Raw genomic sequence first — 27068 nt, 5'->3', positions numbered from 1 at the left:
GAATCTATTTGCGGGACCCCTCCACCTGAGTCCGTGTGTACGACGCCGACTCCCGAGCCGGTGCATAACAACGCGACCGCCTACTATGTGAGCTCTAGCTAGTGTATATGCTGACTCAGTACCATCCTACTACAAATTACAGTACATATCCTCCAAAGGTCGACGACGATATCCAGACACTTCTTCCCTCACTCCCTACAAGCCTCTACCGGAAGGATGGGATACAAGCGAGCACTACTGGCTCTATGGCTGGCCAAAAAGCGACCGACAATTGCAATCTATCCTCCCCAGGTATTTCAAAATACCCATAGCTGGGACCACTCCACAGGTCGAATATCTTGATGCTCGCTTGGCTGAGCAGATCCTCGAAATATTTAGCGGTTATAAGCACCTCAATTGGTTCATTTGCAAGCCCACTAAGGAAGCCATAACGCAGGGTGTTGTTGAAGATTTTCCTCCTCATGGTCCTGGAATACCATTCGTGACATTGAGTTGTACGGCCAGGAGACAGTTTTTCACGCAACGACCTACTGTCGAGCAGCTGAAATGCTTGATGAGTATGCTCGGGGAACCTAGGTGGCTCGAGTCCCAGTGCCTCAAGAAGGACTTTCCGGTTGATTGTTTTGCATAGTTTATTTTGTTTCCTGCGTGTCTGGGTTAATCAGTTTCTGCGATTTGTGCATCAAAACTTGACATGATCGCCTCCGTTCAATGGTGACTCGGATAGTAGCTTTGGCCAAAATTGTTGATCTGCTCCTTAGTCTTTCCTCGTAATCAGAGTGAACGTTATCCACCCAACAGATTTGTCGAAACACGTGACTCAGAATCTCGGCAGTACGTGGCCATCACCTGATCGATCGGTGTCGATCAACAGAACATTGTTGACTCCTAACCCCAACGTCGTGTTCACTAAGTCCACATCCCGCCGTGCGTTTACCGTGATTATGGTGGGTATTACATTGGATCTTCATTCAAATAACTTACGTTGGAACTATGTAGCCCATTGTGTTTGCAACTCGCTGCCTTCCCTGCCTTCCCTCGGCAAGCCCCCATGTCGTATCCCTTTTCCTCGCTGAACCCTCGACTCTTTCAATGTCCTTTACAAGCTGTTCGAGGTCGTTACCAATACCGCGGTGACTGATTGATCTGAGCCATAGTGCGCTTCGACTTTTTGCCTGCTCAGTGAAAATCTCGGAAGCACGCCGGAAGATTTTTGCTAAATGAAGTGCACGGTCAACATGCCTATCAATCTGATAGAAGGTTAGAGAGCCTCTGTCTGATGATTTTCGTTACTAACCTCTTCCTCTTCATCACTGTCCGCACCTTCGCTCGTACCTGTCAAGTCGATGATTGGTATAGAGTGACTCGTTTCGACGTTTGAAGTTGCATTCTTCTTGCGAGGGTGAGTATCTTCAGCATCCGTCGGTTTTTTTCTTTTTTGTGCTGACTTCCATCCTCCGCCGCCACTCAAGGCCGATTTTTCCCCCAACCAGGTATGATCGTCGCCGTCGGTGATACTCCCTGAGTCCAATCGCTCTGTATCGTGTATGCAATCTTCATTTGGTGGCTCGCCGATCCTTGAGACTAACTTGGGATGCTTGTAGATAGGTTTGGTTCTACGACGGACGATTTCCAAGAAGAAATTAGCGCCTGGTGGTGGAACGGCCCGCACGAGATGCTTGCAAAGATGGTGACGGTCGAATTTTTGCCGGCCGCAAGTACAAGTCCATTCCTGGACTGAGGTTCGGTGAGTCTTCCTTCCGCTAATCGTTGCAAGCTCAAGTTTCTTCCACGACTTTTTGAAGTATTTCTGATAGTTCGATAATGATTTTGAGCGGCCCCAGCGATATGTATCGTCTAGAATATCTATTTTTGCAAAGTACGACGGGGTCACCTCGTAAATTAGAATCCAAGTGAGTGTATCGAGTCGAGGATGGACGAAGCGATGCAGGAAATCATGTTTGAGTTGCCTCCAGAAATTTTCAACACTCATAGTGGTACGAAGTCGAGAAAGGAGGGGAGATGTTGACCGAGCCCAAAGCTTCCACATTGCAGGTGAGTACCAGCTCGCCCACATATATCCCCACACCTCAGCGAGACCCCGTCTCTGGCAGAAGTTATACATCTCCCAAATAGCTTCGCGTCGTATTTTCTTTGAATCCCAAGGACCATCCACTTCATCAAAAATAGGGTGTTGACAAAAATGCTTTGTGAATAGGTGTAGCAAAGTGCGACGATGTGCGGCTGGGCAAAAAACGTAGGCAGGATCTTTCGAGGTCACCTCTCCAGTATCAAACATCCAGTCAGGTCCGTCTTCTTCATCCCGATCTCCTCCCTCCTTCTCATACCAGTTATCAACCTCGTTCGCAATGGTATCTGTGAAATTCTCGTCATCCTCATTATCTGTCTCTTCTTCCTGATGCTCAATATTGTTCCAGGACATATCATTTGGAAGCGCGCGAACTGCCTGAACACGGTTGTGGAGACGAATAACGAGTTGTTGAGACGGCAAAAATAATGGAGGTTCAGGCGCTCTATTCTGTAGGGTACCTCCAAGACGAATCTTGAGCTCGGGAACAGCACGATCGAGAGCTTGAATCTAGTTGGTGTAAATTAATTAAGTTTCGTTTTTAGAAACAAAACGTACCTGATTACCAGCCAATTGTTGTGAAGCTGGGACAAACAATGGATCAATCCAGTCGAATTCTTTGACTGCTTCTACGACGTTGTAGGGTTTGGGACGCCTTCGAAGTATTGATAACCGAGTTCGGATAGCGCGTAAGCAGTGCCAGAAGCAAAGCTGATGCTTTGCATCTGGGAAAATCTTTCGACAAGCATTTATTTCCGAAAGGTCTTTGTCGGTATGTGTAAATGCGGGAACAAGTTGCCAGTGATTTTTGAGATGGAGCAACACCTTTGACAGGTAATTCTCTTTAGCACCTGGTAATCCACCTCCAGTTGACGTGACTAGAAGATAACCTAAGGGACAGCCTGATCCATAGACCTCGCCTAGAATGGCGTAGACTTCATAGTTAGATTTATTTGTATTCCCTGTTGTTATGTTGATGAGTTCAAATTGATGGGATAATACAAAATTTACGTTGACTTACATGCCGAATCAAGAGAAATCTCTCGTATATGACTACCCCATTGACGGATAATGTCTGGGAGAGAAAATGCAATAGCTTTATACCCTTCGATGTCAGGGAGTGGTATTGGTTCAGCCTGTGTGAATCGTTCTGGGCTTTGCTGAGCTTCCATTAATACTGCCATTGCAGATTTGAGCTCATCGGAGTCGCGTTTCCATTTTTGGCACTGATGATTGAGCCAAAGTCGGTATATAGCTGTCCGTGAAAAATGCGGCTGTGGTATAACTTTCAGAACTTCGCTCCAGAGCTGCCAATTTCATCAGAATCTTAGCAATATAAAAGTGGAGTAGCACAGACCTGTGTTACATTCAATAACGGATTATCAGCAACCATTTTCTTAATTTCTTCGGGTACATCAATTGACCAATATGGTATATGTGCTTCTCGGTGTCGAAGCTTCACAAGAGCAATATTGTCACTATTATGTATGGTGATGTATAGCCAACCTTCGCAGTTAAAAAAATCCATGGGTAATTTGTCCCTTTGTTTGGTGTTGTCGTTCTTCTGTGATTTGGCTTTTCGAGAGCTGGACTGGGAGCAGCTATATGTAAACCGAGTTCCGAGCTCATGTTTGTACTCATATTTACTATGATATCTGCATATCATTGTATAATTCGAGGCTGGAACGTGAGAACGAACACTCACATAAAACGGTAATTCAAGCGCTTCCAAATTTGGCAAGCCAGCATATCAGCCTTCTTTCGGCCGTCTCCAATTTGGCAAAACACGTCTGCCGATGCTAGATCCACGCGACCAATAAAAGCAATATCACCACTGCAACTTCGTTCAACTTCAGTGTCATCATTTGTAAGAGTTACTGCATCTAGAAATGTGTTCATGTTAAGCACCGAAAGATCAAGGTGCTCTCCAACTCCGAGTCCAGCCTCGTGGTCATCACTGCGGTTCAATCCATCACTGGGTTCGCATGGTGGCTGATTTTCTTTGTTGTTGTTGATGGCTTTCATCTCCTGGGTACGCTCCGCATATTTCTTTCGACAGATTTGACAGGTTTTGCTGAAAGAGCCGTCTCTTTTTTGCGAAAAATTGACCCTAGTCAGGGGTTTAGTTCGTTTACATTTGGTGCATGTTTGCGAGGCGTCCCTGCACGCTATTTCCGGATCCATTAAATGGACACGAGAAGTTGATGGTGGTGGACAGCGTGGTAATGAGAGTGGCGACCGCGCGACGTGTTTGACGCGTTGTAACTTGGTAAAAAGAGACGTGTTTTCCCAAAATAACTTTTCTACTGTATAGTGCTGAACAATAAATATCAAAGCCTCCTGCATGTTCAGCGAGAATTCAAGGCTGGACACACTCCTATGTATGCCGAGATTGAATCTTCATTGTATCTCAATTTGGTAATTCTGAGTCACGTGTTTCGACAAATCTGTTGGGTGGATAACGTTCACTCGTAATCAGTAGTCTTTCTTTCCGCTCCGTTCCTGACTCTTGGTTTCATCGCGAACAAACTGACGTTGATGCCGAATAGGCGAGTGCGAGTGAACCGATTGATGGCGGAGTACCCGGGACACAATTATAATTGATCCGCATTACCGCACTGAGCGACACACCAATCCCCGAGTACCCATCGAACCGAGTCTATACGAAGTCCGCAAGAATGTTGAGCGCTTTTTACAATCAAGTTTCTTGGATGTGGCGCGGAGGACTTCCGACAATCCGTTTTCGGAGACAGTACAATGAATGTATTGTTTTGTTTACTTGCTTCAAGCAAAAAACATCAAAGACAAAGAAAATTAGTCTGCCGTCAACCAATGTGGTCTTTGATGTTCGAGTTGTGCAACTTACAACACTATCCTCACCATGAGTGATGCAACCCCTCCGCCCGACTCTATCTTTGCATCTCCTGCATGCGAGTCTGATTGTGCGACTCCTCCACCTGCCAAATCTGTGTGTACGACGCCGACGGTGGATAATAGAGCGACGGCGACCGCCTACTATGTAAGCCCAATGCAAGCTCATGTTTGACGCCATATACTGACCGCCATGTTAATTATAGTACATATCCTCCAAAGGTCGACGACGATACCCGGACACGTCTTCCCTTATTCCCTACAAACCTCTACCGGAAGGATGGGATACAAGCGAGCACTACTGGCTCTATGGCTGGCCAATAAGCGACCGACAATTACAATCTATCCTCCGCGATGTTTTCAATCTGCCCATAGCTGGTACCACGCCTCGAGACGAGTTTCTTGATGCTCGCTGTATTGAGCGGATCCTTAGGTTATTGAGCGGTTATGAGTATCTCTTCTGGTTCATTTGCAAGCCCACTGAGGAAACCATGGCAGAGGGTATTGTTGAGGATCTTCCTCCTGGTCCTCCTGGAATACCATTCGTGACGTTGAGCTGCACGGCCAGGAGAAGCTTTTTCATGCAACGGCCTAACGTCGAGCAGATGAAATACTTGACCAGTATACTCGGGGAACCTCGGTGGCTCGAGTCCCAGCATCTTAAAAAGGACTTTCCGTTTGAGTGCTTTGAATAGCTAGATCTTGTTTCAAGCTTCTTCGACTTATGCATCAAAAAAGGTTTTCTTGTACAGACCATTGTCGCAGTTGATAAAAGTACTGTTGGTCATAGTCAAGTTTAGCATAACGTACTCCTATCACATCTTCAACGTAGAGTTGTCAACTTCGTTCAAACCCTTGCATATAGTGAAGATGATTGAGAACTCGCTGGGCTTTTCCACGTTCCGTTAAGCACTTAAAGCATCACTGACAATTTTCACCGACGCACCGGATCCCTACAGAACCGGAACATTTCATGGATTCGTTATTCCTCATGACAGTAGTTGTCATCCACGAACGGTTGAGATAGGCAACCTTGTAGGAAGAAACAGCAGAAACATCGAATACAGTTTGGATATGTTCATTTCGCTGTTATCAAAACCTTTCGCGCGTCGGTCATGATTCATGCTTCAACTTGATGGCGTACAAAGTTACCACAAGAACAATGATCACATTCCTAACATTCTGGATGCCATTTCAGAAGTCGAGTTTCGTCAGAACCTCCTCTCCTTTTCCTTGGAAATCAGCGATGTTAGGGTAACCAGCGTTAGCCATCGTGTTATCAAGATCTGCAAGGGTATGGCGAATGACTTGCTCGACTCCTGCTTCACCAGCAAGTACCATGCCATATAACCACGGGCGACCCACTTACGTAGACGCATTGAGGAAGAGACATCAGCGAGATATACCAACCTTCTTGAATAGAAAACCTCACGAAGAATAGCTTGTGCGCCGAGTGCAAGGGCTTTGAAGATATCCGGGCCAGTACGGATTCCGGAGTCACATAACAGTGTCAACTTTCCAGATTGTTGAGCTGCCCTGACTTTTGGCGATTTAGCTATACGCTCTAGCGCATAAAGGGCTGGAACAGCTCCATCAACCTGGCGACCACCTAAACATCGAAATAATTAGAGCGATCTGGGTGGCAAGAAGATACGCTGTAACATGCCCTGGGTGGATACTACAACTCCATCGATACCGTAATCAATTGCTTTTTCTACATCCTAGATCAAGTAGAGACATGCATCAGCATGAGAACCCGAGACGTTTCAAGACGTACCGCAACATGTTGAAGGCCCTTCAGAATAAGTAGCCCACCCCATCGTTTCTTCAAAGCTCTGAAATCCTCCCATGTATACGACCTACCCGTGCATTCCTTTACAAATTCTTCTCCAATCAATGCTAGTGTCTTGGCTTCTTCATCTCCCTCTTGTATCTTCTTTTCTTGCACTTCTGGTCGATACGGCCACCCGATGTTGGTTTTCGTTATCGGCTTGAGGCCATAACGAGCCATGAAGACAGGGTCGGAAGATGCTATTTGAGTCCCCACACCGTGGCCGAAAGGATGAAAAGCCGTGTCAAGATCGTGTGTGCGCCAACCAAGGCCCACAACGTCAACAGAACAGACTAGAGCAGTGTAGCCTGCAGCTTTGGCCCGATTTAGTAGTGAGTTTGTGACGTTTTCGGAGGCAGGCCTTTGAATCCGTCTTCAGTCTAACACATTCGGGACTTCTAGTACCCGGAGGTGTCCGCACCAGTAAAATTGGTACCAACGCTCTCCATCACCGTTCGCGGCCGCAACTTCTTCTAAGGTTCTGCTGCTTGCCGTACTGAGGATAAAAGGTATACCCAAATTTCCTGCAGCTCTAGCTGGTGCCTCTTCTCCTTCAGGGTGAAAGAGGCATTGGCAACCCATAGGGGTCATCAAAAGCGGCGCCGAATAAGTCTTTCCAAATAGATTGACCTGTATCAGCAAATTAAGCAACTGGCTACTGGGAAATGACGAAGTAGAGGCTTACACTCAAGTCGCGTATAGTGGAATCAACAAGCATACGAGGCGTTATACAGAACTTCTCGTAGGCACGACGATTTGCACGAGAAGTCAGATTTATGCCAGCATTTCCATACCCATACATGAAATTCTCTGAACGATGTCCCAAGATAATCATGTATTAGGCACAGGTTCACGACTCTGTCAATAAGATGAACTTACCAGGATAATCCTTCAGTTTCTCCTTTGCTCGCTTTTCGATGTCTTCTGGGACAACGGTGCCGAGTGGTTGGGGAGGGCGTCTGGATGCATATATCTCTGTAGTATAAGAGCTCCATTTACTTTGGCTTTTCTTCGTTTCGCCGGCCTGATTAGACATGAAGGACCGTTCAGCGGAAAGGTTCTGGGTGGGAAAGAATTCACCTCGGCCTCTGGTCATGCGCATTTTCTCAACTCGGTTTCTATCTCAACCTCGCGGGCATGAGAGAACCGTCAGCGGGCGAAATGATCGCACCTGTAGATCCATGGTAAAGCTATGATACTTTTGGTAGGTATCATGCAGTTTACCAGATCAAGCGCTAGCTCTGACTGATGATCAGCCTTACTAACGGCTCTTCCGTTTCATCCATCAATATTCAATCATCGGCTACAGTAAAATGGCATACCGTGAGTACAATCGAAGTACATATCTTCGGAGGATGATTCTAATAATGTAACCTTCAGTTACCGGATGACCCTTACATCAACTCCAGTCTTAGATGGCGTTGTTCGCCGTTCGGGAAGCCTGCCATATTTGCGATAAGGTTTCCTACAACCTGGCTAGGCAGCCGTGAGACCTATAAACTTGGGCGAGCAACCGCTTCAGGCTAATCCCTGTTTGCATATTACGCTCTCCTTCGTTACGGGCGCTGCCACTCCGCCATGTCCACAGAGCAGTTTCCTATTACTGCAGCGCAACTCGCAGGGAACTTTTGTGAAACTCTCTTCTATGGCATGTATCTCGTGACAAGTGGCTTCTGTGCCCGCTCCCTCTTGTTCACAGGCTGTGGACATGAGGAACGTTGGCTTCGCCCAGACGAGATACGCTGGATGATGGTAGTGATCGCTTCGTTGTTGTTTGTGATATGCACATTCGACGTCGCGATTGGGCTGCTTCACAATTTCCATGCCTTCGTTCAGTCAGATAACCCAGAAAAAGAGCTACTTAATCTAGGGGATTGGATTAATATCACACGGGTGCGTGCATCAGCATCTCTACCACAATTCCAATTACCCATGTGGGCAACAGTCTTGCACGCAGGTCGGATCCATGTTTATCGGTGATTTTGTCTTGGTAAGGATCCACACATGCAAGGTCCACCAGCTGGATGCTGAAATTTTTCGTAGATATACCGTTGCTGGGTTGTTTACGGACGCCGCTGGCTGGTTGTGTTGCCATCCATTATCCTTTACCTCGCCGGTATCGCAATGGGCGTGATGTTCATCGAAGTTGAAGCAAACCCGACCACGGACAAGGCCTCAGCTCTGAGTGCCAGTGCGGCTCTTCGCTGGGGAATGGCCGTTTTCGCGATCACAGCTTTCCAGAACACACTTACCTCAGGTAGGATATAGTATTGTCTACATGGCTATCTCGCTCATAGGCTATAGGCATTTTAATCTGGCGGATATGGCGCGTAGATAGAGAAAGCGAGCGCCACTTTAGCCTTCGCAACGGATTTACTGCGCGCCCACCGAGCCACCTTCGGAAGGTTATTCGAGTTATAGCGGAGTCAGGGGCCGCTTATACCACCATGGTGCTCATCACATTCTTCGTGGCCGTGTCGAGAAGCAATGCCCTATATCCTACATCAAACATGGTAAGAAATTCGGATGTTGCACGTCGTCAAATCCCCAACAGCTAAATGTGGACATTGTCAGACTCTGATATCAACAGGAATAGCATTCAATGTCATTATCGTCCGCTCATCAGCAAAACGTGATCGACAATTCACCCAATTCGACCTTGGGACAACAGTATCTGAATCCAACCCTACGGCTAGAAGTACGACTTTCGGATCGATCAACTTTATCCCCAACCGCCGTAAAGTCGAACGAGATGTTGAACTTGCAACGGTTAAGACAGATCATAGTGTCAAAAGATATTCACCAGAGCCCGACATCTATCTTGGAGCATCGCCCTTTCCCCAATAGTGATATACCCCTGGCATGCATTACACAACTAAATTCTCAATTTGTATCACAAGATAATCATTTAGTGCCTTGCATCAGGAAAACGGCAAAATACTTTTTCATACTTTTCGTACTTATTTTACTTGCCCCAAGTATAAAAAGAACATTTTTTCGAAGAGTTGAAGTACTTGGAAAAAGTAAAATCGCGCACTGGCTGGGTACTTATACCCCTTAGAGCCCTTAAATCATTAATTATTACTACTTAACGTCTACTTATTCTACTTATTCCTTCATAATAACATACTGGGAACGTTCTGCTTTTTGATGCCATCAAAAAGTAGTTTTTCAAGTAGACAGAATTACTTGTGTTACTTTTTCTACTTTTGAAGCCAAAAAGTACGAAAAGTATGAAAAAGTACTTTGACCTTTTGCTGATGTGGTGTAATTTTATCGTTGGACAGACTTGCTTTGTAGTCAGGGCCGGAACATTACTATACTAGTTCAATACTCTCCGCACGTCCTTCAATCATTCATATGTTCATTTCTGAGAGTAACGATGATACAGCGAGATTGCCGGCAATGATATGACTTCAACCGAAACGGTTCAATCAACGGCGAGTCGGCGACTCAATCTAAACTTCATCACTGCTACCATTATGAAAATGGTCAAGCAGCTGAAATAAGCCTGGAAAGATAAATAAGGTCCATAGGTAAACTCAGACCGGCGTGCTACTATACAGACGCTTCGGCTTCTCAACGCGAAAAAAACTCGGGTTTCAAGGAGTTTCAAAACGCCTGAATCGAGTTCGGTCGAGAATGCTTTGCCGATCAATTCCTTGCTTATCTCTTGACTGAGTTCGAGAAGGAGGAGGGGCCAATAAGGGCAAATACTATCAAGTAAAGTGTATAAAGAATAACAAATCGGGTAGTTTCGAAAAACGCAAAATTGGAGAAGACTCGGGCTCCGTCAATCGAGAGGCCGAGCCGTATCCGAGTCAGACGAGCATGAGTCGAAAAAAGACTCGTTGAAACTAGCGCCGCCGCCACTCTTTGCCTAGACCGATTTCCTATATTCAGCACTGTCTGAAGCAACGGGGCGTGTTCTCTAACATGCTCGATTCGCTCTTGAATTGCCATATTATTGTCTTTCACGGCTTGTCGGCTTGAATTTTATAACAATGGTGGTGAGAAATCGGTGGTAGGTATAAAAAGGGATATGTACAAAAACCAACGAGAGCATAATATAACCGGCAAAGGGGTATGTATGTACGCTACTGAAACTTCATTAAGACGGATTAAAAGTTCCTCACCACCTAGATCTAGCAAAAAAAAATCCTTCCCTTCCAGAACAAACGCCATGTATACACTATGTTCGATGACCCTTGCCAGAAATATATTTCCTGGCCCACTCGGCGGTATCCACCCTTGCATTGAGTAACGGATCCAATTCGGGGAATTCCCATGAATCTGGTTTTTCATCTGCTGCTAGAGGAGATGGAGGATACATGCATAATGCCGCAATGGACAGATAAGTGTGGTAAGGGTCTACGAAGAAGAAAACCGAAGTCAGCTTTATGATATATAAGGAACCATCGTGCATTTTACCTGGATGTTCTCCTGGACATTTTGCGATCCCTCCAAATTTGAATTGAGAATCTGCCAAAAACGAGGCCAATGTCTTAGTTTCTACTAGATGATCCATCTTAAGAATCTGTCACCATGAAGTATTCGTTAAACTCTGGGTATCACAGTATACAGAGCACAGATACGTCACCTTCAAAGAAGCACCACACCAAAAGCAATAACAACTATCACCGACTTTACCCGTGCGTCCACAAAATCCACCCGAAGAAGTCTGGGTGCTCATTAACCATTTAACAGTTTGTCTCTTCTCCTCAGGCGTCAATGGATCAGTCTCCGAAGAAGATGGAGCAAGGTAAAGTGAAGCCAGCGCGATGTAAGTTGTTCCGCCTATATATCCCAGTGATATAGAGTCAGGTGGAATAATAGACAAGGGAAAAGCAAGATTCAGAGAGGGTACCATACCTTGAGCTTCACAAAAAAGATCTTGACCATATCCGCCTTCATAAGTCTGTCACCCGAAATTTAAGCCAGGTCCTACGAAAAGCATAGTTTTGAGCACGTACCCGACAAGATGCAACAAACGATTTGGCCCGTTCTACATCGACTCCAGACCAATCATCCAACATAGCACTAATCGCAAATGCACAATAAAGGGTACGTAGATCAGATTCTCCTCCTCCGGGAGTAGTGGTAAAACTATCGAGATAGAGGAGAGAGTTTGTTAATGGTCGACTTCAAAATACGTTAGCATGAAACCAACCTTCCATCATCTCGTTGACAGGCACGTAAGAGCCTAATCAACCCAGATCGGTCTAGTTTCGCGAAATCGTCTCTGAGGATGGAGAGAGCCAATAACGCCGTATAGGTCATTATAATATGTGGTGTATCATAGTCCGAAAATTCTTCCTAAGAGCAAAGGATTGCGTTCGTCAGTGAAATAATGATCTAGACTCCCACACACGGGAGTAACAAGAAGGTTTCATACTTTGTTTGCCGGCGGGTGAAGCAACATGAATGGGCTAGGTCGAAAGCCTGACCCAAATTTCCCCTCTAGATGGATCAAAAGTAAAATACCAATGTGTCAGTTACTGGTACACCGGCGGATCGGGTCGGTTGAGAAGGTCTGGCATACATACGCGTCTGTTGCGCCCATAACCATTCCAACCATTCGTCTTTCCCATTCTGTCGTGAAATAGTATCGCCGTCGTTCATCACACCCAGAAGGTCCAAAATCCCAATATTGTAAAACGCGAGAGCAAGTCTGAGCAGACCACGCTTGCGTCAGTCGCATTCACTATGAAGGGTGTAGGGGATAGACGCGCACCTCGAAGCATCTATATCGGTTTGCGATGCCGGTAAAGCTTGAAGACCGTCAGTAAGAGTGAAACGACGGGACAAAAAATAGAGGTTTGACGCACCCGACATGCACCTCTTTGCATGGGCAACATGGCCCGCTCTATTGAAACAGGGTAACCGAATTCCATCCTCCATCTTGGTCTTGTCACAGTCGGATATCGCCGTCGCGTCGTCGTGATGTTCTTCCCGTTGTCGTTCAAGCGTCGTCGTCGTCGTTGTGTCGCCCAGTCGCGGCGACAGTAAAGCTCTTGCTCTCACAAAGTTCTTCCAAAAGAACCTACGAAGGATATTCAAGGTGCTCACGATGAGTCTCTTTATTTCAGATACGAGCATGGCTTCTGTGAGGTGGGAGGCGAGTATAAGTCGGTGCTAATTGCAAAAGTTTCGCGATCATCAGCCCCAAATTAATCCCTGATTTCACAGCAACTATGTTTCCAACCCGTTATTTTCGCTCACCGATCCATGCCTAATTCATTGTTTTATATGTTTTAGCCGAGCATCGAGCTTCATCATTCTAGTTATAGCAGATTTCGACAAATGGCAATCAAGTTGTCAACGCAAAACATGAGGGGGATTAAGTATAGAGTTACACAGTTCATTACACGGACTGGCAAACAAGGGGGGAACAGAAGAAACAACAGCGGTGCTCAATAAGCAAACGACAACGACAGAAAAGAAATATGGAAGGAAAAAATGATATATTGCATTTTCACAAACTCGCCATCCCCATTTGGAATGAAGCTCCTCGTTGTGTTGCTTGTACTTGTGCATTCAGCTGAGCCTGTACAGACTGCTGCTGCTGCTGTTGAGGGGCATTCTGGCTTTGATTTGCCGGCACGAGGCTCTGCGAGTTCGCAAACGCCGGTTGGCTCTTTTCTTCCAGGTCGACATATAGCACCGTCATTTCCTTTCTCTCCTTGCACCAATTTTCAGGGTCCCAGAAAGTGTATTGTCCTTGTTCGCCTCCTTGTACTTTCTGTGAAGGTGTTGTGCCGGTTTCCTTCGTGATCCAGAGTCGGAGTTCTTTGTGATAGCGCCAGTTACGGTTGAAGCTGTCGAGGAGGCGAGAAGGCAGCAATCAGCATATGGGGTAACAAAGGTCATGGTGGACACGCGGAGGACCACGAGCTGAACACTCACAGTTCTTGCGCCGCCACTTCCTGTAGGGCATCTCGTGGACTCGAATAGAACATAAAGAAAAGCGTCTCATCACTGAACGCTGACGCTTTTAAAAGCCCTGGTGCTGCTGCTTGTACACTTAGGTAGCAAGCAGGCAGGTTGAAGTCTGGTTCTACTGAGTGTGCCGCTGACTGATCCGCCCAAGGTGTAATGAATGTTTGATACAGACTCCTGAATAAGACGGACAAGTCAACACCGTAGCACGAACAAGAAGATCATTTATCACCCTGGATAATTCATGTCCAAGCCCATGGTACCCAGGTCAGTCCCCATACTACTAAGTCCCCCGTCCACATCTGAACTGGCATTCTTGATCATTTCCAGCAACCCTAGGAGTCCCCATCTATCTGCTGGACTTATCAGTACTTGTTGCGCCGGCGTCTGCGGATGAGGATGATGCGATACTGCGCTGTTTTGAAGTGATGATGTGTTCTGGTTTGTTGATGTATTCGGATTCGAAGGAGGGTGCGAAGATGCGTTCACGTGCGAATCCCCTGGCGCTACACCGTTTGGTGGAAAAGGCGTTGACTGTGTCACACCTCCGCTATTCGTTCCAAGCCCTGGTGTCTGTGGAAATGGTCCCGTTGACGGTGAAGGTACACCCGGCGGCACGTTAGGATGCGTCGATATGCTCTGTAAATGTGTCCCATTCTAAGGCGGCAACAATCAGCCTCACCCCGTAAACACGAGGCTACGACCTAGTACGCACTGAATTGGTGTTCGCTGATGTTGGTGGAGGATTGGGCGTCGGAGAACTCCATGCTGGGTGAGAGGATTGATTCAGCTTAAGAGCATAGTTGCTCTGAAAAATCAAAATTAACATTACACTACGGGCTAATCAAAAAGGACGACAACACTCACCCGCTGGTGTTGCTGCTGTTTATCATCTCCTTGCCCCTGTTGAAACCCGGGATGCACATTCCTCGACTGAGTGCCAGCGAGGTTAAGCATGCCTGGCGTACCAGGTGGTATGCTGCCACCTAACGCCCCCAGAAGATTTTGTCGGTGTTGATGCTGAGAGTGATCCGTATGTGGGAAGCCATTCAATCCCGGAGGATGTGAATGGCTCTCTTGAGCCGAATTTGGGTTTTGTGCCGACGAAGTCTGATTTTGTGACTGACTCTGTCCCCCAAGCGCAGGGAAATCATCGGCAGTGAAATCTCGAGGTTGATTCGCGTTCCCTGTTCCCGCTACACCAGTCGATCCCGATGAGCCTACCGCCCCTGAACCGCCTATTTGCACGCCTGTTCCAGCCTGGCTTGCGTAACTCTGTCCATTCCCAGTCCCCCCATTGTTACTGCTTCCTGTTGGGTTCGTTGTTGGATTTGATCCAAGTGCGGGGAAGTCATTCGGGTCCAAGCTAACGGCGTCGCTAGATGTCACTGACTGCGCTGTGCCTATTTAGAGAAAAGGAAGATGATTAGCATCCACGTCATAGATAACGAGGTCATAAAACCAATACCATTACTCTGTTGTGACTGCATCTGTTGTTGTAGCGTACTTGCCGTTTGATGTTGGCCAAGTGCTCCTCCGAAAGCATGGATGCCCTGTCCCCTCGATGGGAGGAAACCTGGTGCCGGCTGCGAGGTCATGGACTGCACTTGTGCCTGCGAGGGTGTTCTGTGGGTGTTTGGCTGCAGCGTAGGCACGAAACCGCCTCCCTGGAGGACATTGACGTTTCGCGGCGGTAGACCGTAATTTGGAAACGGTGCACGGAATTGATTCGCGAGTGCTGGGTTGCTGGTAAGGTTCGGTGGTCTCTGCTGAGGTTGGCCTGGCGTTGGAAAGGCTATGAGTGCTGCGTCAAGAAAGGACAGAAATGGCGAGCAAACGACTCGATCGGAGATGCTTGCCTGGTCTGTTCATTGTCTGCGGAAAGCTGGATGATCTGTAAATATAGATGTCAGTGTTTTGCTGTCGCGGTCGTCGTGTGCAGCGACGTACTGGCGATATGTTGGAGTAGTGTTGCGGTGGACGACGACGCTCTTTGCGAGGACTGTCTTTGTTTGACGCTTTGTTTGGAGGGATCGGTTACGTAATCACACAACCTTGGCCGTTTTTCCTCTCCCGCTGATTCTCCTGTTCAGCTTCCGAATCTCACTCCACCTTGCATATCAATTCGCAATACCAAACATGACTTGAGACTCCTTTTTGAGCACACCTTACTCTGCAGACGGCCACAAGACGACGTGGCAGGTGGTGCGACCACTGCCTAGCTTCTGGAAGTCGAGTGTTCGATGTTCGATGCCGCAGACGACCCGTGAACACTCTTCTCAGCATCATCAGTAAAAGCGGACACTTCCTTGTCTCTTTACCACTTTACCACGAGGAAATTTTTTGAAAATCATCAGGCCAAAAGTCGAATGTTGGATTCACCAGATTTACTGTAGATCAAAAATTCTGTCAGACAACCATCATTTACAGGAATGTTTCGCGACGAAAACAACCCACTCTAAACCCCGAGAAGTGTTTCTTCACTCCATCGTACCGCGTCAGATTTATCGATAATAATTTGATTGAATTCTCCATCGACAGGCAGGAGCTGTCATCTCTCTGGTAATTAAGTACATATAAAAGTATATCTTATCTGTCGTATCGTCACATCTCAACTCTCATTCTATATCTGGCCTTTTTTTTTTCAACTTTGGCGGTTTTGCTAACCAGAGCTCCGAGAATACAAAGTTAATTGAGTCGGTGAGGCCCGACCGCCCAAGGAATAAATGTCCGGAGTAATCGGCATCGATGTTGATCATAGCCAACGGCGCATGTGAATGGACCAATCTGTTGGAGCCCCACCCCCTACTAAGCGATGAAAACAGCCAGTTTCCATGTCAGTATGTGGTGTCGCGGTGGTGTTACAATAATGGCCGAACTGTAGAAACGTGGGAATGCAATACTGAATTAGAATGTGTGATGCCGTCAAAACAAAGTCACCTCTCCTCCGCCAACCAACCACCATGGAGGTAAATAGGATCAATAACTTACTTTTCATTTCAAAGATCACTTAAACCGGTTGTTCAGGTCGTGAATCCATGTTCAGCTCTACTATCAAATTATGAAGTCCTAACTCTCCTCAAAGAACTTGAGAATGATCATCTAGAACGCTCAAAAACAGCAATGCGTATTAAAAAGGAAGAAGATTCCTTAAGCTCGTCAACTAGTATCGGCACCACTGGTGGTACCCAACACACGTACCACCACAATACAAATTATCTTCCAGACATCAGTGAGAATCTACGAACCATTCAAGTCGAGGTTCGCTGTTTCCTTCCTCAACAACTTCACCCAGAACACCAAAATTTTAGAATAACAATTAGGCAATTCAATATCTTTCATCTGATTACCTTCCCACGAATTCACAATCCCCCTCCGGAATTTCTCAACTCGTCAAAGATCTCACACCGTACGATCTTACCAAAGCCGAAAAACTACAAATCGTAAATTTGGCACCAACGCTTCCAGTTGAACTTTACGTTGTACGTCTCTTTTTCGCTCCTTCATTTTATACTCACTAACCCAGACGTTCAATCTAATCTTAGATAGTTGAAGAATTAGAAGATCGTCTAGGCGATTCAATGGACGCTATTCTCTCAACCGTCAAATCATCTCTCCCCTCCCCTCTTCCACCTCCCACCTCACCAGTAGTAACAATGAATGGAACAACAGAACAACCGCAAATGATTTTCACATCGACTGCTACTTCTCTTCTCCAAGAACCTACCACAACGACAATGACGACAGCAGCGGCAACGTCAGCAGTTTGGGACGACATGGACGCAGAGGCTATCATCGACGACATGGATTTCATTGATCACGGTGAAGGTGCTGGTATTGAAGGTGATCTAGACGTCGAAGATGATTGAAGTTTAGGGATATGGGTTACTTTCCAACAAGCGGGAGCGCTTGGAGCACTGGATAGTTGGCAAACCTTGGTCGTCGTCCCGGATTCTTCGACATCAGCAGGACCGGGATATATGAGATTCCCTTGTGGACGATGGGGCTATTATTCTTCGTTCAGTCCACCAAATCAAGGACTGTCTCACTGATCAATATACTGTGTAATAGATCACACTCGCAATATCGATGTGATGAAAGCGTATCGTTTGCAGAGTCTCATAGACAACGAATTCGAAGATCAGGGAAATGTTGAGATAGAGGATATATAAATGACGAACCCAGGATTCAAGGTACCTATGTTAATTGATCCCAAGTCCTTCTATGGCTTAGTTAGAAAGATGTATTTTCATGTTCTTTCATAATTAGACCATAGCCATCAGTCAATCGATCAAAAAGGTAAGAAAGGAAAGCAAGCGAAAACAAAAAAAAGCAAGACGACGACGGTGAGCGAAAACAAGAAGAAAAAAAACCATATATAAAAAAACAGCGGCAAAAAATGGTAACATGCATTCAGGTAACTAAGAAATCTGAGACGTTAAAAAAGCGATGCTATATTGGTATTGTATACGTGTTGTGATTGGATATATATATATGCAAGAACGCGAGTTCAGAAAGTGCAATTTTTGCAAAAACAAAGAACAGGAACAGGAAGGAACGTCAGGGTGGGAAATTTTTTAAAAAGGAATGTGGTTGTAGAGTAAGAATCTCGAGTGCATCAAGAAAAAATACAAAAATATCAAAAAAAAAGGCTTCGTTTCAAAGATTGGATGAGGAGGGGGAAGAGCAACCAAACACCGTTGAAAACGCAATTCGGTGGATGGGTTTGGAGTTAAGAAGTTTGTGTGTGCAGTAGGTGTCGCAGACCTGCACGTAAGATTATATCGATAAGAATAGTTTTCGTCATTCATCGCGGATCGTCGCACTTGTCGTTGTGTGGCCGCATACGTCCATCATGCAAAGATGATAACGCAGACGATAAAAGGGATATACGTAACAATGGATATAACAGCCATCACTCGGCATCTATTCCTCCACGATCTCGCATCTACAAAAAATATAATCAATAGCAGAACAAAAAATAAGAGGGGCAGGAACTTACCGTACTCAACTTGAGGATCATCCAACACAACACCCTTCTCTGCATTCCCAGCATTCCCAGCCGCCAACCTCCTCGTCCTAGGCACACCTACAAAACTCGCCACCCACCACATCGGAAATGCGACAAACCCAAGAAAAAAAAACCAAGCATGTAGCGGACTACCACCTCTCTCAACCCAACTCTTCAACTCCCATCTACTCTCCCCTCTCTGCACTTCTAACGGAAAAGCCAAAGACCAAGGTGTCCTTTGCACGGGAGCAGGTTTCCTAGGATCCCTCATATGATATTTGCCTCTCGACATACCAGAAGTAACAGAAGGCGCATGAGGTGAAATTAACGCAGAGATGGGGATGGATGCTTGAGATAAACTTGGTCGTGAAGGCGCGTGGAGATTGTACGGCCCTCCGCCCGATCCGACGCTACCAGGAATGTAGCTACTAGTTGATGCCTGAGCATTACTTTGTCGCGAAACGGAACGAGTAAACGAGTTGCTTCTTGCATGGCCAGTCGCATGTTTCGAATTACGACGAGGACTATCGTTGACAGAAGCCCTGAAACTCCTTTTACTCGAGCATGATCCCGTAGTTTTAGCATTAGGAGATTCAGAGACAGTACCCATGGCAGACCTCGAAGAAGGTCTAGAAGGGGGTTCTGAAGGCAAAGAAAGTCTAGCTCTCTTTCTTCTATACGAAGACGGGGCCGTCGATGCCGCCGAAGTGCGATGAGCTGAACAACAACAAGCGCATCAGCTCTCTCGTCTTAACAAAAATGAAAAGACGACGCGTACTTCTAGGTTCAGGCGCAAATGTAGCTCTCTGTTGTTCTTTGGATGTCGTGCCAGAAGACTCAATCTCGACCTCTTCCGCCTTTCTCTTCCCTGACCCACTAGAATGACTCTTCTTGACCTGTGGCACCTCTAGCCTAAAATCCCTCGATGGTGTCTCCGGATCAGACCTAGCATGAACCCGCCTCACAGTTGGTGTAACGGGTGATGGATCAGGAGAAGCAGCAATAACAGACAAAGTGGGTGCTTGAGCTGTCCGTGGAGGTGGGAGCGAAGAAAAAGACCTGGTCGTCGCGGCGGTCCTACGCGAGAGAGACGAGGGGGTGATGATGGGTCTCGTCTTTGTGGCCGAGTTGCTGTCGGCCATGGAAGAGGAAGGAAAGGAATTTTTGAGAAACACGGGGCGGCCTCGTGTGCCTTCCATATCTGGACCAAGACTGGACACTATCAGCGCCCGTGCGACCTCCACCTCCCACGACTCTCCCGCCCCGCCCAGCGCCAGTCGCCGGCTCTCCAGCGCACTCAGCCGTTTCATCGCGAGAGAAAGAAAGAAAGAACGTACTGAGACATTTCATCGGAAGATCCCAATTATAGCTACGCCCCTGTCCTGCGCATCCCCTCCAGAAGCCGTTCATCGATTGGCCAGAATGGAGACAAAACGCACTTTACATACACGAGGATCCGAGAGAGGACCTCGGAAGTGCCCTCAAGATCATGCTATAGAAATTACCAAGGCCAATGACTCGGATTGCGGCGCGGGAAATTAGTGGTGAAACAAAACTTCTACTGTTGCAGACAAACCACAACCGCTATGGAGGCTGCCGAAGATTTATTTCATCAACTCACGGATGAAGAGAAGCAAGCGTACAAACGTTTATGTGTGGCATCATCCTCCAAAGATCGGGGACGTTGTCAGCCATCCTGGAAAAAGCTTGCCTCAGTGATCGCTGGCAGGGACGACGTACCGATTGCACCAGAGCTCGTCTCCCGGATTGTTGACTTGTCCGATGAAAAGGCTCAATCGATGCAAGAGTTATCTACACATAGTTCGTCCCTCTCTTGTGGTAATGATTGTTGGTCTAATAAATTCGGACAGTCAAAGAGTATCAAGCCCTGGAAGCCAAGGCAGAGCCTGGTTAGTCCCCTAGTCGTTCCAACTCCTACTCTCGCGAGCCCAGTCATCGCTTTAGTTGTCGTACCCAAGGCATTGGAATCATCCCCGGATCCGAGGGATCTAACTCAAGCTACCTCAGACTTCTTTCGCGAGGCCAGGCAAATAAATAACGATGAACTCAAAGAACAATTCGCTGGATTGTTGCTTCGTTCAGAAGAACGGGAGGAAGAACTTCCTCTTTGCAGGGCTTTTCTGGATTCTTTTACGTTATCGATTATGAACAAAGATGGCTTACCACTGCCGCGAAAGGCCGACAATATCATGCCATTCTATACGTTGTTGCAAAAAGGTGTCTTCAACGATCAAGGCGAAATGAGAACGTCGGAAAAGTTCTTCATACAAGAGGTACTCTCATATGGTTCGTCTTAATGCTTTTCGCAACTTCTTTTCGCTTACATCTCGTCAGTTGAAAGCCAGTTCAAGAGATTGTCTTTTGAAGAATTCTTCAAGTTCGGTTGGTCTCTAGGGCACTCTAGTTGAATGCCAACTCAACGACTGTTTTTCAGATCCATTTGTCTTCCAAAAAGAGGCCTGGAAGGTAGATTATGTCGGTAAATCCGACAGGCTATTGAGAAGTGCGATATCGTCGATGTATAAGCAATCCCTGGCGGAAAATCTGCCTTGGAAAAACTTCTGTGCCATAATCCAAGGATCGGGTACAGGAAAATCGCGACTGGTGGACAAGCTTGCCGAGTCTGTCTTCACCATCCCACTCGTATTGAGGCCACACGACGATAAAACAGGTGTGTACACTCTGGTGTGATTATGAAACCAGTTCAAATGCCATGACAAAGGTTATCCTCAAGGCGATACCTCCGGCGGTTTAAACCTTTTGACTTTCTTCTGCGGTATTTTTTCGTCAGTAGATAAGGCAAATCGCACCTATCTTCTCTTCATGTTGAACATGGTATCCTATGTCGATGACTGGATCGATGGTTATCTCAAAGAGGGCCACGGGACCGCAAGTATTGCTGCAGACTGGCGAAATCATCTTGGTCCTCCGGGTAGCCCCAACCGTATCCGCATGTTTGACCGGGCGAAGAGCGGGTCCATCCCGAAGGGGTTTGAAGAAATTTGGAATATTCATGAGGGTATGTTTCCTGATGTGATCAAACCACTAGGTACGCTCATGTTAACTCAAAGCGAGAATGCCTCATCGCTGATACCCTTTTGCAGTAGAAAAAATTTTCAAAGCAATCGCCAAAAAGCTCAACCATGATACTGAGATACATCCTCTATTCGTTTTCTATTTTGACGAAGCGCATCATCTCACCAATTACATGGTGAAGTCAAAACGGACGGCTTATCAGTGCCTCTGTAACGTTATGACCTATATGCACCATGCCCCCGTCTTTGGGCTCTTCATTTCAACTTTCTCGCGGTTGTCCCAGTTTGCACCCAGGCCACGAAATTTTTGGTCGTCACGCCTGCTAAAAGCTTCGGACGAAGGAAGTGACGATGACATGCATGCTCCTTTTGTTGAGCTCCCCTTTGACTTTTGGAAGCAAGCAACTATCGTGGTCGAAGGTGCCCACACGGATGATGAAATCTGTTCACTTCCATTCATGGCGCGCTTTGGCCGACCCTTGTAAGTATGTGTTACTTCCGCCTCGCCGTTACTCTGATCAGTGAGTTTCAGGTTCTGGACTTTGCTAGAGGCCAAGGCGGGGCCGGCTCAGGTAATGGAAATGGCAATGTCCAAGTTGAGGCTACGCTTTGAAAATCAAGGCAATTATGACAGCAGCGATGTCAACTTGGACAATATCAAATCTCCGCAGCTCATTCCTCTTCTCGCGGTTCGTGTCGACTTCACCTTTGCATCCAACAGGGACGAAGCAGTGTACCTAGAACGGCTTCTCGTCGCAAGTTCTATGCGTACTGTGTACTCTGTCCCTCAATATAGGGAATATCTCCGTGGAGGATATCCATCCGAACCTTTTCTGGCAGAAGCGGCCGCCCGCATGATGTTCGACCGCTTTGAATTCAAGAAGGAAAGTATCGAGGCTGTTATAAAACAATATGAGCATGACGTGCCGACTGCGGTCCAACAGTGGTTCAGCCGGGGACTCATTGAGAGGGGACAGAGAGGGGAGCTGGTCGCAAGACTACTGTGTACCCTGGCTCACGACATAGCAATCTTGAAGACGGTGAAGGGACTGAGTCGCAGCATTTCGTTCAGCGAGATGGTTCCTGTCGTTGATTTTCTAAAAGCGCTCATTGCGAAAGACCTAATCGAAAATGTTCTTGATACAGAGCCAGCATATGGGGAGAAGAAGCCACTCAAAGAGGCGTTTGAAAATTCTTATGTGCATTTTACGCAGTTTGTCAAGGCAGGCCACAAATCAATCATCACCGAAGAGGTTGCCTACTTCCTTTTCACGAGAGGCGCTGCAATTCAGGGCTATGGGAATCTTGTCATACCAGTCTGGATTAAGGGAAAGGGCAATCCGGACCGATCGTCTATGTCTGCCATCTTCATTCAGGTCAAGAATAGGTTGAACGAACAAGACATCCTTCATGATGCTGTGGAAGACTTTGAATTTTTCAGAGAACCTGTGGGTGTCCAGGAGGATAATCGTGCATACATCACCATCGCCATGCAGTTGGGCATTCCCGAGTCGGACAAAGATTCGTCACTGCAACCCCAGCGGTTCTCCTCTCCCGGGGACGAAAAGTCACACCCTTGTTACGAGCTATCTCTCAACGGATGTTCCAGTCATGTCTACAATGTCATCGACACTCGAAAGGGAGAAGCTGCGTATTCTGGTATTTTAGCGGCCAGTGGAGGTATATTGCCAGAGCATCCTCGACAGAAGAAGGAGTTTCTTGATTCGGTTAAGCGGATGAAACCTCTATGGGAACCAGAATTCGAGTACTTTAATTGGGTGGAAGCGAATCGCGAATGTCGCGTGCAGACTCTCGTGGGCGATGAAGTTGAAGATCAGGGAGATGTTGAGATGGAGATTAATGACGGGAATACGAGCGACGATTCGGATGATGATGATGCCATGGACTGATCCCAAGCCCTTTTTGGCGTAGTGTAATATAGTAAAAATATGTATTTGTGTTCTGGCATAACTAAAACGTGGCCATTAGTCAAGTATCATTCAATCGATCACAGGTAAGGAGGAGAGCGAGCCAAAAACAAAAAACAAAAAACAAGACGAGGTTGGGTGAAACAAGAAAACCATATAAGAATAAGGGAAAACATGTACATGTGTTCGGGTGCGGGAGGAATGGAGAAATATGGGACGTCAAACGATGCTATATGGTGTCGTATACGTGTATGCACGAAATGCGAGTTGGAGTGCAATTTGCAAAACAAAAGCAAAACAAAAAACAAAAATACGCACTTACAAGAAAAGAAGGTCAGGACCCAACACTTAAAAGGAATGTGGTGTAAAGTAAATTCTCGAGTCCTCAAAAAATCCAGCGCTTGCGGCGTCATTGAGAGAAAGAAAGAACGATCTGAGATACTGAGATATTTTCAGCTGAATATCCTAAGAATAGCTACAACAACAGGTCATCTCCGCCACTGCGACTGCCTCCCCCTGTCCCGCCTGCACCCCACAGCCCAGCCGTACTCTTCTCCTTCTGTAAATCCTTCATGCTCTTCCCCTGCGCATCCCCTCCAGAAGACACAACCGCCTTACCAGTCGAAGCCAACGACAGATTCCACAAATCATCGAACCCGCCTCCCGTTTTAGTATTCGCTTGAGGAGATGTGGTGTTCGCGCGCATCGGTGCAGGAACCATCGGAGAACCTCCACCCATAGTAGTAGTAGTATTTCGCATAGTCGTACCACTGAGCATCGGTTGTATAGAAGGTGTAGCCAACGAACCAGTAGGTCTATGTTGTTGTTGCGTTTGAGCGGTCGGCGTCATCGGCGTCGCATTCAACAACTGCATCAAATTAGGCTTCGCTGTTTGAGATGCCACAGCGGGCGTAGTCATGGTAGCAGCAGGCGCCTGAGTAGTCGTCGGTGCAGTTTGAAAATCCGCAAAATCGTCATCTGTAAACCGTCAACACACATCCAAGATACGAGTTAGAAACTCCCAACATACCATCCAATCCGAGATTCGGCAACGCTTTGTTCGCCCCCAAGCCAGTCGCAGCAGCAGCAGGAGCTGGCGTCGTCACATTATCATCATCATCGAAATCCAGCAAATTGGCCACAGGAGCTGCCGGCGCTTTCCCCGACGTCGGCGAAGTCGGACTAGTAGCAGAAGTCGGAGTAGAAGCCTTTCTCATCGCAGGTCTTCCGCTTCCACCAGCCAGAGACCCAGACCGTTGTACAGAAGACGATGCTCTTCCACCGCCAGTAGAAATCTCATCATCACCAGCGTTATATTCGTCGTATCCTCTTCTTCCACTGGATGAATCCGAAAACCCTCCTCCGCCTCGGGAGGAAGAACCATAATAATCTGCAACAATCAGAGTTCAAGATGAACAAGGAGAGAGAACGACACGAACCATTCGACCAATTGCTCGGACTCCCGCGACCACCAACACCACCACCACCACCACCACCACTACCACGACCGCCTAAAGAATCACTCCCAAATCCACCATACCTACTCCCAGAATCAAAAGACGAAAACCCTCCCCCTCCATACCCACCATCGTTCCCAACCCCAATATACTTGGTCCGATTCGCCTTCGCCTTCCGTCTTTCCCCTCGAATCTTCTCAACATCCGCAAGCAATTCCACCAATTCCTTCGCTCTATTCCTAACTACAGAAATTATTAAGCAAAAGTACGACGAACGAGCAAATGATTTCAATATACCATTGATACCCTCGTCTTTTCCTTTTTCGTCTATATAATGAAAGTTTCTCAACATTTTGAGCGTGGATATATGTGATCGAGCGTCATCCACGACACGTTCTGAACCATGTTTAATCAAATATTCAAGTAATTGTAGAGCCTAACCAAAGGTCAGAATTCCAAAGAAACGACAGAAACGAAAACAAAATCAAGAACCTTGTATATTTGACGCCATTGTCTAGCCTCTTTTTCCATGAATCGGCCATAGATACATGGCATTATTTCATTGAACTGCTGACTATGATCATCTTTCAATAAAAGGAAAAAAAGGTTGTGATGTTGAGGAGGGGGTAGGGAGAAACTCACAAATTGAACGTCCTATGTATATATTCGTCAGATGCTTCCCTTTTTATGTATAGAAATGAAGAGACGCACCCTTGAGCAATGTCTTGCATCAAAGTAGAACTTGCACCCCTATATATACACATACAATGCACGAGGCGAGCAAGTACAGAGAATGAGGAAGAAAAAAACCGTCAGCCACGTTTCATCGCTTCAAGAAAAAAAGATTAGACACTGACCAAGGGTCATCATTCGTAGCTTCCCTAACCTTCGCTTCCGTCTCACTAACATTCAACACCACATTCTTCGCCTAACCGCCCACCACATTATACCATCCACGTGTAATAAGTCGACACCCCCAAGAATAGATGGATAGATAGATAAGACGAGTAAGCAAGCAAGCAATTCACGATTGTTCGTAATAGCGAAAGAAAGAAATCTCAAAATCAGCAATGCGAGGACACAAGAGAAAAAGGAGGGGGCGATGACTCGTACCTGGTTATACATAGACTTGATATCATAAAGCGTTATTTGAGATAACGAGTTTCCCAAAGACTCAAGTCTATCCATCTTCTTCTACTTCTTCTCCTTCCTATGTTCTTCTCTTATATCAGAAAAAGCCCTCTCAACTTCAAAGATCGAAAGTAACAAGGAGAGAGAGTTGCGTTGAGAGCGAAAAAAGAAATCGACGTTGTTATTTTGTTATGACTGAAAAGGTGGTATCCGATTCGCCCTTGCGTGTGAGGATATGAGGATATTGATTTTCTTGTCCCTGGTTCTTGAATGTGGAGAGAGAGAGAGAGTAGCCTTGTGTTGAAGGATTTGAACGAATGCTGGCAATTGGTAACAAGGTCACTGAGAGAGTGACACGACCTCTGATTGATTACTCCGGTGTCTCCCACGCATTTCAATTGCCGGATTGGCGTTCCCGGGCTAAGCATAAGATCCCTGAGAACACAGCAACAAGAGTGTCTATATCGTTTAAAATTGATCCCTTGTTAGGAAGAAGAAAAGCTCTAGCTGCGAAGATAGATTACTGACATTGGAGAAAGGTATACTCAATCTACCAGCAGCGCCAAGAGTCTAATTAGAAAACGTGTTTCCAAGTGATTGATCTGTAGGACGGAATCAGCCGAGTTCAGTGATACCTTTCAAACCCCCCGGAAGAACATATGGCGTTTCAAACGTGCTCTCAATTATCGTTATTTTATTCGAAACCATGGATGGGACTCGTGTGCGGTTCCAGGAGTGGAGGTCGTCGAATATAG

At 46.5% G+C, this 27068-nt stretch overlaps 10 protein-coding genes across 10 annotated transcripts; 4 read left to right on the top strand and 6 right to left on the bottom strand.

Annotated features, from left to right (window-relative positions):
* Positions 1-205: 205 nt before the first annotated feature.
* Positions 206-4235, bottom strand: AGABI2DRAFT_144036 (hypothetical protein; the record flags this gene model as incomplete). The annotated part of the gene is made up of 8 exons (XM_006462389.1): positions 206-467; positions 985-1216; positions 1336-2599; positions 2648-3051; positions 3111-3396; positions 3447-3690; positions 3795-4199; positions 4225-4235. 8 exons carry the CDS (start codon positions 4233-4235, stop codon positions 206-208), a joined length of 3108 nt encoding a protein of 1035 aa, XP_006462452.1.
* A 735-nt stretch (positions 4236-4970) lies between these two features.
* Positions 4971-5655, top strand: AGABI2DRAFT_179189 (hypothetical protein; the record flags this gene model as incomplete). The annotated part of the gene is made up of 2 exons (XM_006462388.1): positions 4971-5108; positions 5167-5655. 2 exons carry the CDS (start codon positions 4971-4973, stop codon positions 5653-5655), a joined length of 627 nt encoding a protein of 208 aa, XP_006462451.1.
* A 376-nt stretch (positions 5656-6031) lies between these two features.
* On the bottom strand, positions 6032-7848 carry AGABI2DRAFT_179188 (hypothetical protein). The gene is made up of 8 exons (XM_006462387.1): positions 7671-7848; positions 7477-7601; positions 7213-7421; positions 6738-7152; positions 6615-6681; positions 6393-6569; positions 6113-6324; positions 6032-6059 (listed from the first exon to the last, which is right to left on the bottom strand). The coding sequence occupies exons 1-7, from the start codon at positions 7825-7827 to the stop codon at positions 6155-6157; spliced, it is 1320 nt and encodes a 439-aa protein (XP_006462450.1). The 5' UTR covers positions 7828-7848; the 3' UTR covers positions 6032-6059; positions 6113-6154.
* Positions 7849-8328: 480 nt separating this feature from the next.
* AGABI2DRAFT_193592 (hypothetical protein) lies at positions 8329-10156 on the top strand. The gene is made up of 6 exons (XM_006462386.1): positions 8329-8684; positions 8737-8781; positions 8835-9048; positions 9096-9304; positions 9366-9709; positions 10056-10156. Exons 1-5 carry the CDS (start codon positions 8370-8372, stop codon positions 9636-9638), a joined length of 1056 nt encoding a protein of 351 aa, XP_006462449.1. The 5' UTR covers positions 8329-8369; the 3' UTR covers positions 9639-9709; positions 10056-10156.
* Positions 10157-10983: 827 nt separating this feature from the next.
* On the bottom strand, positions 10984-12692 carry AGABI2DRAFT_72409 (hypothetical protein; the record flags this gene model as incomplete). The annotated part of the gene is made up of 10 exons (XM_006462385.1): positions 10984-11162; positions 11223-11328; positions 11392-11588; positions 11664-11709; positions 11765-11897; positions 11962-12107; positions 12187-12251; positions 12338-12462; positions 12526-12562; positions 12620-12692. The coding sequence occupies 10 exons, from the start codon at positions 12690-12692 to the stop codon at positions 10984-10986; spliced, it is 1107 nt and encodes a 368-aa protein (XP_006462448.1).
* Positions 12693-13042: 350 nt separating this feature from the next.
* Positions 13043-15717, bottom strand: AGABI2DRAFT_193591 (hypothetical protein). Its single transcript, XM_006462384.1, has 8 exons — positions 15681-15717; positions 15590-15624; positions 15199-15525; positions 14598-15133; positions 14446-14538; positions 13963-14387; positions 13698-13907; positions 13043-13609 (listed from the first exon to the last, which is right to left on the bottom strand). The coding sequence occupies exons 2-8, from the start codon at positions 15600-15602 to the stop codon at positions 13267-13269; spliced, it is 1947 nt and encodes a 648-aa protein (XP_006462447.1). The 5' UTR covers positions 15603-15624; positions 15681-15717; the 3' UTR covers positions 13043-13266.
* Positions 15718-16642: 925 nt separating this feature from the next.
* On the top strand, positions 16643-17814 carry AGABI2DRAFT_179185 (hypothetical protein; the record flags this gene model as incomplete). The annotated part of the gene is made up of 4 exons (XM_006462383.1): positions 16643-16699; positions 16758-16991; positions 17054-17212; positions 17276-17814. 4 exons carry the CDS (start codon positions 16643-16645, stop codon positions 17597-17599), a joined length of 774 nt encoding a protein of 257 aa, XP_006462446.1. The 3' UTR covers positions 17600-17814.
* Positions 17815-18583: 769 nt separating this feature from the next.
* AGABI2DRAFT_119302 (hypothetical protein) lies at positions 18584-19883 on the bottom strand (the record flags this gene model as incomplete). The annotated part of the gene is made up of 3 exons (XM_006462382.1): positions 18584-18678; positions 18733-19458; positions 19520-19883. 3 exons carry the CDS (start codon positions 19881-19883, stop codon positions 18584-18586), a joined length of 1185 nt encoding a protein of 394 aa, XP_006462445.1.
* A 444-nt stretch (positions 19884-20327) lies between these two features.
* AGABI2DRAFT_179183 (hypothetical protein) lies at positions 20328-23707 on the top strand (the record flags this gene model as incomplete). The annotated part of the gene is made up of 7 exons (XM_006462381.1): positions 20328-20562; positions 20613-20651; positions 20695-21048; positions 21197-21433; positions 21485-21781; positions 21867-22278; positions 22330-23707. The coding sequence occupies 7 exons, from the start codon at positions 20328-20330 to the stop codon at positions 23705-23707; spliced, it is 2952 nt and encodes a 983-aa protein (XP_006462444.1).
* A 370-nt stretch (positions 23708-24077) lies between these two features.
* Positions 24078-26370, bottom strand: AGABI2DRAFT_179182 (hypothetical protein; the record flags this gene model as incomplete). Its single annotated transcript, XM_006462380.1, has 9 exons — positions 24078-24703; positions 24756-25115; positions 25165-25425; positions 25480-25618; positions 25675-25756; positions 25825-25836; positions 25894-25932; positions 26040-26110; positions 26296-26370. 9 exons carry the CDS (start codon positions 26368-26370, stop codon positions 24201-24203), a joined length of 1542 nt encoding a protein of 513 aa, XP_006462443.1. The 3' UTR covers positions 24078-24200.
* Positions 26371-27068: the final 698 nt, after the last annotated feature.

The sequence above is a fragment of the Agaricus bisporus genome (genome assembly GCF_000300575.1).
Source record: "Agaricus bisporus var. bisporus H97 unplaced genomic scaffold AGABI2scaffold_7, whole genome shotgun sequence".
Lineage (NCBI taxonomy): Eukaryota > Fungi > Basidiomycota > Agaricomycetes > Agaricales > Agaricaceae > Agaricus > Agaricus bisporus.
Note: the sequence above shows the minus strand (reverse complement) of the source record. Positions and strands in the feature narration are given on the sequence as shown.